Consider the following 17,578-nt stretch of genomic DNA (forward strand, 5'->3'; position numbering starts at 1 on the left):
CCGGAGGAGGTGGTGAAGACAAAAACAGTGAAGGAATTCAAAGGGGCATGGGATAAACATTGTGGATCCCTAAAGGCTAGAGGATGGAAATGAAGAAAAGAATGCATGGGGGTAACTTGCTGGTGCAATGATTACTACTCTTAACCAATAAGCCTTCATAGTCTTGATGCAACTCCATCATGGCTTTCTGCTTCAATGCCAGGGGGAAAAGGGGAATTGGATTTGACCAGCAACCAATGATGACCTTGACCCTTATGGTCTGGGGAAACAAAAAAAGTATTGGGTTAACTTGCTAATACAGCAATTACTACCCTTAACCAATAAACCTGATACTTTGATGCAAATCCAATATTGCCCTCTGCTTCAATGGCAAGGCATAACAGGAAATTGGTTTCAAACAGCAACCAATGAGGGCCCTGACTTTTACGATCTGGGAAATAGATATGCATGGGGATAACCTACATGGCGCAGCAGATACTATCATAAGCTTGCTGGGTAGACTGGATGCACCATTTGGTCCTTTTCTGTAGTCATTTCTTTGTGTGTTTCTGTCTTCAGCTGTGATTAGGTAGGATTCACCACAGCCATGCAATTCCTCCCTTTGGCCATGGCAGGATGGGATATGTTGTGACCATATTGGGCCACTCTTCCTTCTTCCATCCCCGTAATTCTCAGGGCGCAACCTCAGCTGAGGGTAATACGAGCAACTGCCCGGCTTGCCCACCCCAAAAACTGGTCCTAGTTTAAACAGCATCTCCAAATGTTCAGAAATTTGACAGTTAAAGGTTGGTAACCCTAGTGAGGGGTTGGGTTCAAGTGGGGACTCGCAGGATGAAGAATTAGAGGGGTCTGGAAGACCTCAATATTAACTGGGCAAACTGGTGGACTACTTTGAAAAACTGTGTTGTCCCTTGCACAAACATGTTTTAAAATCTACCAACATAAGCACATAAAAACCGACAAAGTCCTATGGAAGATACACGCGCTAACTGTGCTTATGCGCAGTGGGTGTATTTTAAAACATGCGCACACAAGTGCACTTGTATGGGTGTATGCACATTCGTTTTAAAGTTACCCTTTTAAAGAGAATGGGAAAAGAGGATAACATCTGGAAAGTTATGTACACTAATGCTCATAATATGGGAAATAAAGTCCATGATCTATAGGCAGTCATGGCTGACTTAGATGTAGTGGCAGTCATAGAGATGTGGTACATGGAAAACTATGACTGGAATAAATCTAATAGAACTGCAGGATTTGCAACTTGAAGAAGAGGCACTGTGGATTAATATGGGAAAAGGGACAAGAACATCTATTTATATTGGTGTATTATACAGACCTCCATCACAGGCAGAAGAAATGGATGGAGATTTAAGGGGAGGTGCTACTGCCAGATGATTTCAATCTGCTAGATTTTGATTGGGAAATCCCAGGTGTGGTGTCATCTAGAAGCAGGGAGTTCCCGGATTCTCTGCAGGGAGAACTGTTCTGTCAACTGGAAAAAGAACCCATTTGGAAGAGAGTGATACTGGACCCAGGGCTTACCAATGGAGAGAGGGTGTTTCATGTCATAATAGATGATCAGCTAGGATCCAGTGATCACTGGATGACGTAGTTCAGTATTAGTACTCCACACAAGGCCAAACGTAGAGTACAAAATGGAAACACAAAGAATGAAAACTAGCCCTCCTGTTTTAATAAATTTAAGCCACATTAATATTTAAGGGCCAGCAGAATCTCGCCTACTTGGTCTCATGTAATGTGTAGGCTTATGCTTTCAGTCATCAGTATTCTTAAGCCCAAACAGTCCTCTTATGCATGTTTTATCCACAACAAAATATTTGTATAATTTTCTTTGCAAATAAAATCACTTATCTTTAGCACGGAAGGGCCTCCTGTGCCTAATTGATTTTACTTGCAAAGAAAATTATAAAAATAAGAAAACTGAGTGTACTTGGTATGGGCCCTAAAGTGATTGACAGGGATAGAAATTGCTTTAGTGGTCTGTTCATGATTAAAAATTATAACGAGGATTGCCTGGATGGCTCCTTGGTAAATTTATGAAACAACCACCTCCCTCCTATTCAATTTTTTGTGATTAAATTTTTTAAGAAAAAACTTTTTGGGAAAAGGGATTCTTGGTCGCAATCACAATTGATGAATTAATTACCTCCCTTTTTTGGGGGGATTTTTCAGGTTTTATGAGATACATATAAAAAAAGAAATAAAGAACAAGAACATTTGATGTGGGTTGATGGTTGTTACTTGTGATGAGTTACCCTCATTTGTGGATTTTTTTTGATTAATGTATTAAATTGTCTATAGCATTTACCCATGTAAGTGCAATTTATGCTAGTAAATGAGTTTTGAAAATTGCTACAATAGTATGTTACATTTACTCGTGTAACTGTTTTGAAAATTCACCTATTAAAACTGGGTTTTATGCATGTAAATGCACTTTACCTGTGTAAGTGGACTTTTGAAAATTGCTACAATATATGCTATTGACTTGTCCATAGGATTTACTCACTTGTGGCTTTTGAAATTTCCTACATAATGTGTTACATTTATACGCATAACTCCTTTGAAAATTACTTCCTTAAGGCCTGATTTTAAAACCCCCCGCGCATAAAAAACAGGGGTTATGCTCGTGGCTGGGCCTTGCGCGCATTTTAGAAGAGGCTCAGCCGCGCATGTAACTCCCGTTACACGCACAAGCGCCAGGCCTCTATGAAGGGGCGGGGAGGGGCAGTTCAGGAGGCGGGGCGGAGCTGGAGGCCGCTGGTACAGCGGCCATTTGCTGCTGTGCCGGGGGGTCGTGCGCCGGCACCATGCCGGTACAAGCAACTTATGCCAGCTCAGGAGCTGGCGTAAGTTCTGAAATGAAAAAATTTACAAAAGTTGGGCCTTCAAAGGGGTCAGGGAGGAGAGGGGAAGAGGGAGGGAGGGTAGGTAGGTAGGGGGGGAGGAAAGTTCCCTCCCAGTTCACCCCTTAATTGGAGCGGACTGGGAGGGAACTGGCGGAGGCCCGATCTCGTTGCCACGCATAAACTAGGGAAATATACCCCCTCTGTGTGCGCCGGCCCAAATTTTATAACATGCGTGTGCCAGCGTGCGCATGTTATAAAATCGCGTATCCATATGCGTATTTTTTAAAAATCTACCTGTTAGATTGTACACTCTCTGGGGATAGGGAAATACCTACAGTACCTGGATGTAATTCGCTTTGAGGGGCCGAAAAGCAGAACATAAATAAATAAAAAGGAATCACGCAGGTAGGTTGGCTGAATCTACATGAATGCTTTTTCAGTTGCATCAAAATATATAAGCACCTCACAGTCACTTAAAAATGTACATGTTTATTTTTTTATTTTAAAATTTTTATAGACCACTTAAACTGAATCGATCTTACTGTGTGTTGCAATTTTGGCTGCTGCGCGGCCTCCCCTCCACCAGAGGACTCCAGTGAGCTCGGCTCCGAACTATTCTCCAACATTCTCTGATTCCTGTGCTTCAGCCTTTGTGCTAGAAGAAGACCTCCAGGAGCTCTCTCCCCTAGCTATCTCAGCTTTCCTTGCCTGCCTGCACCACATCCAGACTCCAGCCCTACTTAACTCTGTCTCTCCCATGACTCAATGCTTTGTCATTGAGTCCGTCTTGGCTCACTGCTCTAGCCACCTCTGTCTTGCAGCTTTCTCAAGCCATTCCTAGCTTTGATCATGGCATCCAGGCCTTCTGACTCCAGCCTTGCTTTGCCCTATCTCTTGGCCTCTGGGTCTTCTGACTCCAGCTTGCCTTTATCTTGCCTTGTGTCCATCTGGCCTTCTGTTCCAAGCCTTGCTCTGTGGCTTTAGGGCCTTCTGGTTCCTTCAATGCCTTGCAGCCCACCCTAAGCCTCTCATGACCCCTGGCCTAGCCCTGAGACTCACAGGTCTCTTCTATGATACTAGGCCTCTCCCTGTTCCCTGACCTGGCCTAGCCCTGAGACTCTCTAGGTCTCTTCCTAGCTTCTAGGCCTCTCTGCCTCGCCTATGCAGCCTTTGGGCTTTCTTGTTCTATGTTCTGTGTAGTCCTCGTCCTGGTTTGTCCTGTCTTGCCTTAGTCTGTCATGCCCTAGTCCCTGTTTCCAGAGTCCCACTTCCACACTTACCTGCACTCAGATCCTGTCTGTTCCTGCTGTTCCAATCCACGCTTACCTGCACTCAGTTTCTGTCTGTTCCAGCATCCCAGTTACAAATATACCTGCATTCATTCCACTCTTACCTGCATCCAGATCCAGTTTATTCCTGCTGTTCCGATCCATGATTACCTGCACGCAAGAGTCTGTCTGTTCCAGTTCCACATATACTTGCAGTCATTCCACTCTTACCAACACTCAGTCCCAATCTGCTTCTGTGGTTACCTGCACTCTGCTTCAGAGCTCCATACCAGTCAGCACTTCGCTCCAGAGCTCCATTCCAGCCTTACTGGATCGCCTACGCCTAGCCTCCAACCTTGCCACCCTGCAGCACTCCAGGGGGAGGGGATCTACAACACCCCCTCTACAGCGGCATTTCACAACACTGTGCAATAGGCCATATCACTAATATGCATACTTTATACCAGGGGTCCTCAAACTCGGTCCTTGAAGGCCGCAACCCAGTAGGTTTCCTGGATTTCCACAATGAATATGCATGATATATATTTGCATACAACAGACGTAGTGCCTACAAATACTATAGCTCTCATGCATATTCATTGTGGAAATCCTGAAAACCTGACTGGGTTGTGGCCCTCGAGGATAGAGTTTGGGAATCCCTGCTTTACACCAATGCTCAACATCACTTAAGTGTAAGTCTATACATTTAGCCACATAACAAGTTGATCTTGAAAACAAAGTATGTGGGTACCTTGTATTTGAAAATTGGCTAGTTTGTGCAGGCTAGAAAGTATGCACAAAACCTTTGAAGATAGACACCTTATTGAAAATGTACCCTAATATACAGTACTTATTCTCCAGAGAAACATTAGGAACTTGGATCTTTCAAGCTATCCAATTTTCTCAAGAAAATTCCTTTTTGCTGGCATTGTAGCACTGTGTGTTCTTAGTGTTTCACAATCCACTCTTTTCTTACCTCCTTGAAGTTGATCTCGTTGAGTTTTTTGGCATTTAGAGTGAAGGTTTCACTATATTTCTCTTCGCATACTATGGAAACATCCATGGTGTAGCCATCTGCTTTGACATTCAGGGTCAGGGGCTGTGTTCTATTCTTTATATCACAGATCAAATTAAAGTTCACTTCCCCCACCATTGTTGGGGTGAAGAGAATTGTGATGGGAATTCTGGGGGTGGAAACACATTTCTGGTTAGGCTCTCATCTTTTGCAGGATCTGAAGGTTACAGAATGGCTACCCTGCCCAAAAAGATTAAAGAAAATATCTCTGAGTACAGTACAATGTTTCAGAAGTACACACAGCAAGTAGTAGTACCTTTTATCAATTAAATATTTACTGTTACATTATTATTTTTTACATGAAAGTTGTTCTTCAGTAATTCTGTGTGTCACAAATTACCTCACATTAAATAGAATCAGATTGGTTCATGCAGTGTATGTGATGTCCTTTAGAACATAATAGCAAATAAGAACCAGTCAGATTCAAGGTGTATGAGATCATGGCTGCAGCAATGGATTTAAAGGAACTGCAGGCTAAATGCTTCAATAATTTTAAATATAATGACTTAACAGGAACATCATTATTTGGTAGAGGATGGGTATTAGAGTCGGTTCGGAAGGAAGATCCTAAAATGTCAGTGGTCTTCATCATATAGCTTATGGGGACAGACTTAAAGATGTAAACACGTATACCCTGGAGTAAAGGAGGGAAAGGAGAGATATGAGAGAGCCATTTAAAAACCTCCAAGGAATAAATGCACAGGAGATGGGTCTCCTTCAACCAAGAGGAATCTTTGGAATGAAGAGTGATGGGATGAGGCTAAAAAGGGTACACTCAGGCGTACTCTAAGGAAACGTTTCTTTACAGAAAGGGTAGCAGACAATTGTATAAGAATTCAAGAAAACGTGGGGCAAGCACAGATCTCGGAAGGTTAGGAAGGGACTATAAACCTGAACTGGAGATGTGGATGGGCAAACTGGATGGGACATATGCTTTCTTTTTTTTTTTTTTTAACTTTTTATTAATAGAAATATTAGCATGAACAAAGTTACATAAATTAGCATTTGTGAACAGATCAATAGCAGAATCAGAGTCTATAAAAGAGACTTACAACAATTTGAACCTCATTTCCTAAGACATAACATTCAATATAGCTTCCCCACAGACAATCATATGTAAACTTTTCACCCTTCAGCACATTACAAAGGCGTTCAATATTCACATTGGGGTAGATTTTCAAAGGGTTACACGCGTAAGATACGCGCGTAACCCCTGAAAACCTGCTCGTGCATGCCCCTGCGTGTATGTCCCGGGGCTTTGAAAAAGGGGCGTTCTGGGGGTGGGGCCTTGGGCGAAGCGCCGGTCCAGGGACATTCCGGGGGAGGGGCCGAGGCCTCCTCTGTTGCGGCCCTGCCGAGGGATGGTGCGCCGGCAGCCCAGAGGCAGGCATAACTTCGACGATAAAGGTCAGGGGGGAGTTTAGATAGGGCTGGGGGCGGGATAGGTAGGGGAAGGGAGGAGAAAGTGGGGGGAGGCGGAAGTAAAGTTTCCTCCGAGGCCGCTCTGATTTCGGAGCGGCCTCGGAAGGAACGGAGGAAGTCTATGCGGCTCGGCGCACGCAAGTTGCACAATTGTGCACCCGCTTGCGCGCGCCGACCCTGGATTTTATAACATGTACGCGGCTGCGTGCGCATGTTATAAAATCGGATATAGATTTGTTCGCGCCGAGTTGTGTGAATAAATCTATGTCTGCGCGTATGTCTGAAAATCTACCCCATTGTTTTTACATTGGCGCTTCCAGTGGTCTAAGGCCATATGCTTTTTATCTGCCATCATGTTCTATGAAGGTAACTTTCATTTTGGTGCATGGGTGCACATGTTCACGTGTTTGCCGGTGTGCGCACATGAACGCGTCCATTTTATAACATATGCACATTTATATGCCTTGGGGCAGATTTTCAAAGGCTACGCGCGTAACATGAGAAAATCAGCCCCTGCGCGCGCCAAGCCTATTTTGATTAGGCTCGGCGGCACATGCAAGCCCCAGGACGCGCGTATGTTCCGGGGCTTTAAAAAATGGGTGGTCCGGGGGCGGGTCCGGGGGCGTGGCAGTGGCCCGGGGGCGGCTCCGGGGGCATGGTGGCAGTCCGGGGGTGGTCCGGGGGCGTTCCTGAGTCCTCCGGCACAGTGGCCGTGCTGGAGGTTCCTGCGCCGGCAGCTGGCAGGCGTAACTCGCCGAAATAAGGTAGGGGAGGGATTTAGGTAGGGCTGGGGGTGAGCTAGATAGGGGAAGGGAGGGAAAGGTGGGGGGGAGGCAAAAAAAAGTTCCCTTCGCGGCCGCTCCGATTTTGGAGCGGCCTCGGAGGGAACAGGGAAAGCCATCAGGGCTCCCCTAGGGCTCGGCATGCGCAAGGTGCATAAGTGTGCACCCCCTTGCGTGCGCCGACCCCGGATTTTATAACATGTGCGCGGCAGCGTGCGCATGTTATAAAATCGGGTATACATTTGTGCGCACCGGGTAGCGTGCACAAATGTACCCCACGCGCGTAACTTTAAAAATCTGCCCCATATGTTATAAAATCGGCAGGACATGTATACATGTTTGCACAATTTTATATGGGTGTGCGCAAATGCCGCATAAGGAGATTTTGTAAGTTACGTGCACTGACGCCAATATCCATTTTCCCACTCCATTCCCAATTTGACCAGTTAAAGAATAGGACTTCATTACCTTCCCAGCTAACTAGCTTTTCTTTTACCCTACCTTCCCTGCTCTTAGAGCCCTGCTGAGTAACCTAGTTGTTTTGTTTTTTTTTATACTTACACTCCTCCATAGCAGAAGTAAAGTTACATGGTAGGGGACCCTGTCGCAAGCTTGTGTGCATAAGTACTTATGCGCACATTTTTACTTACGGATCAAAACTGCCCATGTCCCGCTCAGACTCTTCCCTCACCCCACCCATTTTTTAGCCTTTTAGATTTGTGCGTGTACCGGGAGATACGTGTGTACACTGTTGCTTTTTAAAATCTGTGCGGTGCATGCTGGCCGGAGACATGTGTGTATCTCCTGGCTTTGTCACATGTAGGCCTTTTAAAATCTACCCATATCCTATTTTATCTCCTATTAATGTACATAATGTATATATTTGCAAATCTTGTTTATAACATTTAATGCTATACTCCCCTTTATATCTCCCTCCCCCTCAATTACTCTCTTGTTAAAATGTTATACTTGTTCGATGTAAAGCGCTATCCCAGGCGTCTGTTTGCGTTACACTGTGAACCGATGTGATATCATTGATGAATGTCGGTATATAAAAATTTTAAATAAATAAAATAAATAAATATATTTATATTACTACATGCATAAAACCTATTGGATATACTTTTCTTTTAAGCATTAGGAAAAATGAATATTTTGATAGCTTGTAAACTCCATGAATCAGGAAGTGCCTCTTACCTGAATCTGTACAGCACTGTATAAATCTAGAAGTGCTTTAGAAAAGATTAGAAGTAGTAGTAGTAAAATATTTTCTCTACAGTGCAGAGACAGAAAAGGAATTTTAATCAAAATTGCTTATTTATGAATAAAGCAGCTAAATAATAGGGATGTATATTACATAATGATATTATAACAAAAGAAATGCCATGCTGGGTCACACAAAGGTCCATCAAGCTCAGCATCCTGTCTCCAACAGTGGCTAATCCAGGTCGCAAATACTAGGTTTATCCAATAAAATAGATCTATCTCCTGTTATTCAGTAGCTTTCCATAGTCTACTTGGCTAATAATGAGTGATGGACTTTTCCTCTAGAAACTTGTTCAAATCTCTTTTAAATTCCGCTATGATAGTCACCTTCACCATGTCCTCTGGCAATAGACTCCCAGCTTAATTGTGCACCGAGTGAAAAAGTACTTTCTACTATTTGTTTTTTAATCTTGTTGCTAGTTTCATGGAGTATCCCCTCATTTTAGTATTTTTGAGAGGGTAACCTGTTCTACTTCACTCATGATTTTATAGCATTTAATTATGTCCCTTCTCAGCTGTCTCTTTTCCAAACTTAAGAGCCCTCGCCTGCATAGACTTTCATCCTAAGAGGGCTGTTCCATCCCCTTTATCATTTTGATACCTTCCTCTGCACCTTTGCTAATTCTGCTATTTTTCTTTTAGATGGAGTGACCAGAAGTGCACTCAACGTGCTGTTGCACCATAGCTGTTGTGTCCCTCGGTTCCCAATGCCCTCTCTCCGCCCTCCTTACCTCTTTGGCGCCTCCCTCTTTGTCCGCGAGAAGATTGGCTGCTGTGGTGTCCTTCTACCGAAGTCCTCTGGTGTCCCCAGACCGCTAGATGCTGCAACCTGCCATGTTTCCTGGAGGCCTAGGGGCGTGCGCGCGGCGCGGCCCCGACTGAACTACCGGCGATGGCCGAACCTCATAGGCGTTCCCCTGAGATAACGTCACCCGCAACGGATATATAAGGTCTTAGAATTTGCTAACAGATGGAGTTAGAAGGGAAAGGTTACTCTACCTAAGCTACTCTGCCTCCTCGGACTTACCAGGAGTACCCGCTCCTCGGGGGCCTCGCTCTCTTCTTTGTTTTTCAGGTGACAGTCTGGAACCGGTACTCGCTCCTTGAGGGCCCTCGTTCTCAGACTTGCTCCGTATTCTCTTCTGCCTGGAAGTCATCACTGCCAACTACATCAGTGAGTTACCATTGCTCTCTCAGAGCTTTCCCTGGAACCAGGCACTCGCTCCTCGAGGGCCTATACATTACAGCTCCTGGGCTTCTATGAGACATTGTGTGAGTGTTAGCATCAGGTTCGGTACATGAAATCTGCATACCCTGCCTACTCACTATATTTCAGTTTCTCTACAGCTCAGCCTCCAGGGATCGCTGTTCCAGTATCTGAGGGACTGCAGCCCAGCCGGGCATTCCAGCTCACTACTGCCACCTCTGGTGGTTCAGTATACTGTCTAATAAAAGAACTAGTGTGTGTCTGTCTCCTAACTCTGAGCCTGACCGGTGGTCCCTCTCTGGATCTTCCCCCGGGGGCGTGGTCACCTGCCACTGGTCCAAGGATCCACCCACAACTCTCCTAAATAACAACAGATTGCTAACTCCCTAGCAGACTGCTAAATCCTAACACATCAATAGCTTGATACAGAGACAATATGATAATCTGCATTTTATTCTCCATTTCTTTTCAAATAATTCCTAATGCTCTATTTGCTTAATTGACTGCCACCACACACCGAGTTGAAGTTTACAACATATTTAGAACATAAGCAAGATAAGATTTGCCATACTGGGTCAGACCAAAAATCCATAAAACCCATTATCCTGTTTCCAATAGTGGCCAATCTTTGCAGGTTATTGTTAGTAGTCATCTTTGTAGGTTATTATTAGTTTTTGTATAATTTTAAATCATTTTGCATGTGTGGTTTGTATTGTAATGTGCCTAAAAACATGTTGTTATTGTGATGAAGCAGACAACAAATTTTAATAAATTCAAATTCAATCCAAGTCACAAGTACCTGGCAGGATCCCAAAAGGTAAATAGATTTTATGCTGCTTTTTCCAGGGATAAGCAGTGGATTTCCCCAAGTCCACCTTAGTAATGGTTTATGGACTTTTCCTCCAGATACTTGTCCAAATCTTTTTTAAACCCAGCTACACTTACAGCTTTTACCACATCCTCTGGCAATAAATTCCAGAGCTTAATTATGCATTGAGTGAAAACATATTTTCTTCTATTTGTTTTAAATGTACTACTTGCAGGTCTCGGCGTTATCTATAGAGTTTACTCCAAAGATATTCAATTCTTTATTCCATTTCAGTTTTCATGGTCATATATCTGTTGCGGATCCGTAGACGGGAGCACTAGGATGCGCTCCCGATTCCGGAGAGATGTATGCCCTTGTGGTGTGACGAACCCCTCCTGGGCAGACAGGAGGAATCTGGAGACCCTGACCCTCCATCGGACCTGCACGCTTGGTGAGGCCACCAATGCAGTGGAGGTCTCTGAGTAGTCCTCCGACTACTCCAAGCCCTTTCGGACCTGCCGCTGGGTAATGGCAAAGAGCGGCAGGCCGGACAGCAGTCAAGGGCAGGCAGAGACATCTATTGCTGGATGAGGGACGAAGACACTGATGAGACACAGACTAGGAACTGGAACACAGGTGACGAAGACTCTAGGCCTGGGCCGAAGCACGCCCTCCACAGCCAGCTAAGGCCAGGCGCGGACCACACCATGGACAGGTAAAGAAGAGTTCATTTGAGGACAGAGGCAAAGGGAGAAGCAAACACAAGGGCTCCAATGACCTGAAGCAGATAAAGGTTCAAATTCAGATCCAGATTCAGATTTCAGAATGAAGGTCCCGGAGGTAGTGCTGCAAACCGGAAGAAGCCATCTGGGAGGAGGTCAGGAACAACAGGAACAAGGTTGAGGGTTTGAAGGAAGATGCAGATTCCTTGGCGACGGTAGATGGAAGAGTCCCACTGAGCGCCCTATTCACCCCAGCCGGGATGGTTGAGGACCACTCGGGCCACTGCGCATCCTACACAACCCTGTCGGGCTGGTCGCAGACCACGCAGGGATGGGACGAGCGAAGCTTCAGGAGACATCAGACACGGAGGACATCTGGACAGAAAAGACGAAGGACATCAGGAACACTGGGACAACAAGGACATCAAAGACAGAAGGCATCAGGGAACAAAGAGACAAGATGGCCATCCAGTGAAGAAACCAGGAACGAAGAACATCAAGGGATTGCAGGACGAAGACAAGGAAGCCAGGCAGGAGCAGGAAGCTGAGAGTTCAGGAAGAACTCAATCCTTGCCAAGGCAGGTTGGAAGTGACAGCAGGAGCCTTTTGTAGGCAGAAGAGGCAACTCCCTGGGAGGAGCTTACCGGTGGACCACACCTCCCTGTCCCTTTAAGAAGGGGAGAAAGGTGTGGCCTTGCTCCTAGAAGGAGCAGGAAGAGGAAGTCCAGCGGCGTCCCTGCTGCTGCCCTGCAAGAGAAGGAGTTAGGCCTCAGAGCAGGCCCCAAGGCATCAGAGCGGCTCCTGCCACGAAGAGGGACTGGGGGGCGGCTCCAGCCACTGGAGTTCCCAGCGGCCTCCGGCTGCAGGAAGAGGAAGGCAGAGGCGGCTTCCGCCGCAGAGAGTGGCCCTGAAGTCTGCGACTCCCACTGCGGTGAAGGGGAGCTCCAGGGCAGCCTCCTGGCTGCAAGAAGAGGAGCTTCTGGCGTCAGCGGCTCCTGCCGCGTGAGAGCAGGCCCCCAGGCCTGCTAGAAGGCAATGTTGGTGGCAGGCCGTGCTGCGAAGAGAAGCCCCGAGGTCCGCGGCTCCTGCCGCAGAGAAGAGGAGGAGCTTAGGGTGGTCTCCAGGCCTCATGGAAGGGACTTCGGCAGCGGCTGACCTGCCACGGAGCATGGCGGAACAGCCCATCAAGCAGGGAGGAAGGCGTGGGCTGCCTCCAGGACGCGACAGCGGCAGCTCCTGCCGTGAAGACAGGAGGCCTCAGGGCACCCTCCAGGCCGCATAGGAACGGCAACGGGAAGCGGAGCTAGCAGAAGAAGAGAGGTGAGAGGCCTCCTGTGGCTCCGGCCACGGGAGGAATCACAACAATATCTTTAAATGTATTTCACTACATCTTGAATCTATGAAACTCTGGATATTTCACAACAACTGTTATTAAATGCAGAAGAAACTGAAATCATCATTCTCACCAGCATGAGGAATCTTCCTCCAGATACCCTATCAGTACTTCACTTTTCTAGTGGTAACATTCCATTCAAACATGTGAGACACCTTGGCATAATTATTGAGAAGAATTTATCCATGAAGAAACACATTCAGTCTGTGGTTAAAAATTGCTTTTACAATTATGTCACTCAGACACCTAAAATCGCTTCTTGACTCTCAAGACTTTCGCTCTGTACTACAAGCCGTGATTTTGACCAGCTTTGACTATTGTAATGCCCCTTCTCACCAGAACTATCTGCTCCTTGCAGATAAGTCAAAATTCTGTTGTATGCCTACTGACTGGTACAAGAATACTTGACCACATCACTGCAGTTCTTGTATCCTTGCACTGCTTTTTACTCAACAGAGTTCAATACACGATTCTTTCATAAATACATAAATTACTTCATACTGATTCAATTACATGGTTCAGTGCTATATTACAAACCAATTTGTGCAAGCAGATCTACTAATAAAAATGTATTGGAGATTTCTTCTATTAAAGCTGCTCATCTTAAGTTAACTAGGGAGAGAGAATTTTCACTTCTGGGTACAAAACTGTGGAACTCCTTTCCTGACTCTTTTTGTTCTATTACATCTGCTAAATCATTCAAGAAGGTGCTAAAGACCTAATCTCTTCTCACAGGCATTCTGTGAGTTAGAATTCCACTGAACTGGCACACTGTAACTTGGAATCCCACTGAGCTGTAAACTATGATTTGTTTTCAATTGGCATGGCTGTATATTTATTTATTTGTTTATATATTAGTTTTTATATACCGACATTCGATCTAAGATATCACATAGGTTTACATTCAGGTACTGTAGATATTTCCCTATCCCCAGAGGAGTATAACACTAAAGAGAACACAGCACATGGACAATCCTGAGACATACCATTAGGTTTACACAGCATAAGAACTTAGTATCATAACAACAAGCATAACACAGCCTGAGATCTCATAGCCAACTAACTATTCCAGTAGAATCAGAAACTATGCCAGATCTTATCATATAAAGCATAACCTTTCTACTTTAGCAACCTCAAAAACAGCAGAGTTGCTTACCTATAACAGGTGTTCTCCGAGGACAGCAGGATGTTAATCCTCATACATAGGTGACAACATCAGATAGAGCCCTAATGCAGAAAACTTATGTCACAGTTTCTAGAACTTTGATTAGGCATTCTGAGCATGCCCTATACTACTTGTCTCTCTTCCGTCTTGTAACATAGAATTATAATTAAAAATAAAAAATAGGAGAAACTCAGCTCTGCGGTATGGTGGGTGGGTTTAGTGAGAACTAACATCTGTTACAGGTAAGCAACTCTGCCTTTTCTGAAGAAAAGCAGGATGGTAGTCCTCACACATGGGTGAATCCCTAGCCACAGGCTGATTCTCAACACAAAAGGGGACCAACAGACTCCTAACCAGGTGCCAAAGGGCACAACAACAATGGTGCTGTTGGTAACAGAGGGCAGACTGCCTGAACCAGAACAATGGGTCATAGATTGGGAGAGTTGGGTTCTACACCTCAAACAGGTTTTGAAGGACAGACTGGCAGAATCTACTGTCGCGTTGCCATCCGTATCCAGACAATAATGACATGTGAATGTGTGGAGAGGACTCCATGTCGCAGTCTGGCAGATCTCCTTCATGGGAACTGCTCGCAAGTGGGCCATCGATGCTGCCATGGCTCTGACAGAATGACCCTTTACATGATCTCCAAGATGCAGTTCTGCCTGCATAACAGAAGGAGATGCAATCTGCTAGCCAACTGGATAGAGTTTGTTTGACAACGACAATGCCCAATCTATTCTTATCAAAAGAAATAAAAAGCTGGGTGGACTTTCTATGGGTTTCTGTCTGTTCTAGATAGAAGGCTAAGGCTTGCTTGCAGTCCAAACTGTGCCATGCTCATTCGCCTTCATGTAAATGAGGACTGGGAAAGAATATTGGCAGGACAATTGACAGGTTAAGATGGAAATCCATCACCACCTTAAGCAGGAACTTAGGGTGCATACGCAAGACCAACCTCTCATAATAAAACATATAAGTCACTGAAGCTCGCTGACCCTGTGCGCTGAAAAATATGACCTTCCAAGTCAGGTATTTCAGGTCACAGGTATGCAGCAGCTCAAAAGCTGAGCTAATTCGTCAGCTGAGTTAACACCATGTTGAGGTCCAAAGACACAGCAGGAGACCTTAGGGAGGCTTCAATTAAAGCAGGCCCTGCATGAAATGTACAACTAGAGGCTATATAGAGATTGGCATACCATCTACACCTTGATGGTATGTGCCAATTGCACTAAGATGAACCCTAACAGAGTTGGTTTTTAAGCCAGTCTCCAATAAGAATAGAAGATAATCAAGCAGTTTTTATGTGGGGCAGGAGAATGGATCTAGGGCCTTCTGCTCACACCACACAGAAAAACTCCTCTACTTCAGTCCATAGGATTTTCTAGTGGAAGGCTTTCTAGAAAGCATCAGGACCCAAGACATCATCTGAAAGATCAAGAGGCTGAGAATTAACCTCTCAACATCCAGGCTGTGAGGGACAGGGCCTGGAAGATGGGATGCTGCAGCCTGCCCTGATCTTGTGTGATGAGATCTGGGGAAGTCCCCAGACTGATTGGTCTCTGGATGGACAAATCCTGCAGGAGTGGAAACCAGACTTGCCTTGGCCAGTGAGGGACTATGAGAATCATCTTCAAGAGTCTTCGCCATTAATGGATTTAGAAGATATGCATACAGAAGACACTTGTCCCAATGATGGGCAAGGGCATCCAAGGCTGGTTTGCCATATCACCTGTACAGGGAGCAGAACCAAGGCACCTTCCTGCTGTAGGGGGATGCAAACAGATCTATGTCCGGACTCCCCCAGAGGCGGAATATCCAATTCGCTACCCCCTGGTCCACGGACCACTCATGGGTTCGGAAGGCTCGACTCAGCCTGTCTGTTATCTCGGGCCCAATATGGGCATGGAGGGCAACTTAGCAGGACATCCAATAGATTCAATTGGTACCCCTGACAGACAATGGACAGAACCCACTGGTCCCAGGTTACACTGGGCCACTGGTTCGCAAAGAACCACAACCTGCCCCCAACAGGAGGGTTCATCAACCTGGGTATGCTCCCTGTGGCCCAGTCAAAACCCCATTGCCGGAACTGACTGAGGAGCTGACTTGGGCTTAGAGGCTCTCTACTGCCTGGGACGGCCGTGGAAGTCCTGACAGTGTTGACAAGAGCGAGAAGGTGAAGGATAGTACTTTGTTTGGTGAAAGAAAGACTTCATTGGCCCCGGTTTCGCTGGCCTCCTGTAGGAGGAGGATGGGTCCGGAGTATTGATGGAGAGCTGTTGGAGGGTTTCAAGGTGGTCCAGAAGTTGGGCCACAGCATCCGTCACCCTATCAGGCAAATTTGTTTTGCATTTTAGAAAATGATTACAAATGGCTAGTGCCCCAAAAATCAATGAAACTTCTTGTTTGCATTTGTTTTAATTTCTCATTAAAGTCTATGGGTCAAGCAAAACTGCAAGGGTTTCTTTTCTTTCAAGGCAGCTAACACAGTGCTTAGGAGCCAGTGAGACTGTCCAGAACCAGAACATCAATAGACAATTTGTTTGTAGCAGAGCTGTCTTTCTTTTTGTGTTCTCATGGGAGGGAAGACCATAACAGTTTTTTCTGATTACTTCTAAAATGGAGTAGGGCTGCCTTTGGTGATCATGCCTTGGTATATGCTATAAATATAGACTGTAATGTTTGGCCCAGTTGCAGGATGGCTCCGAGACTGGCCACACTTACTATTAATGCTGACATCTTCCTTCCACGGGTCCCCCTAGGTGCGCACATTGAACTAAGAGGACCCCGCAGTAGAGAGCAGCAGCGGTGCTGGCAGATGACGACAACACAGGCTGGGGATTTAAACCACAGTTGCATTTCCAGCCAGTTCCTTTAGCAATAGATTGCTCTGTCTTGCAGTGCATGTTGCTTCATGTTCCTGTGCCTTGCTCCTTCATCTTCTTGCTGGTTTCTTGTCTCCTTGCCTCTTTATTTGCCTCTGCATTGCTTTACCTTGCCCTGTCTTGGTTGCCCTGTATATGTCCTATCTCAGTACCTTGTCTTGCCTGTCCATTTGTCTCTGCCTGTCTTCCAGTTCTGGTACAGACCTCTGCTACAGACAATGACTACTCTCTTACCTGCCACCTGGTTCTGATCTCTTCTTTGGATACTGACTTCATTTCTGAATTGCTGTCTGCCCTGATACCACCTTGGACCCGGATACTGTTTGCTTGCTGCCTACTCCGGCCTTGGCCTGGACCCTTATACTGTCTACTCACTGCCAGCCCTTACCACTGCCCACACCTTGACTTCATCTGACCGTTCCTTATAAAAATTTTGCCTAAGCCCTGCTGGCCCCTTGGCACCAAAGGCTCAACCTGCAGGAAACCAGGGCTGGAATATGTGATGCTCCTGCTCCAGTTCCATTACGAGCCAGTCCACCAGCTGACAGCATGGACCTATCGGGCTCGCCTGCTAGGCTGCATCAACTACATCACAGCCCAAGGGCTCACATTCGTGACATAGACTGACCAGAGCTGACGTAGCAAGGAAGCGGGAATAAGCCAGGAAGCAGGACCAAACAATGTGAAGCATTTTTTAACCAGCCTCTCCTAG

The 17,578-nt window shown here is 45.8% G+C and overlaps 1 protein-coding gene across 1 annotated transcript in view; it reads right to left on the minus strand.

Annotated features, from left to right (window-relative positions):
- HYDIN (HYDIN axonemal central pair apparatus protein) overlaps positions 1-17,578 on the minus strand; it is a 1,819,717-nt gene that overhangs the window by 213,166 nt on the left and 1,588,973 nt on the right. Inside the window, exon 74 of the mRNA XM_029609235.1 lies at positions 5,115-5,322. Within this exon, the coding sequence (XP_029465095.1) occupies positions 5,115-5,322 (208 nt within the window). The remainder of the gene's footprint in view (positions 1-5,114; positions 5,323-17,578) is intronic.

The sequence above is a fragment of the Rhinatrema bivittatum genome, chromosome 7, assembly GCF_901001135.1.
Source record: "Rhinatrema bivittatum chromosome 7, aRhiBiv1.1, whole genome shotgun sequence".
Taxonomy (NCBI): domain Eukaryota; kingdom Metazoa; phylum Chordata; class Amphibia; order Gymnophiona; family Rhinatrematidae; genus Rhinatrema; species Rhinatrema bivittatum.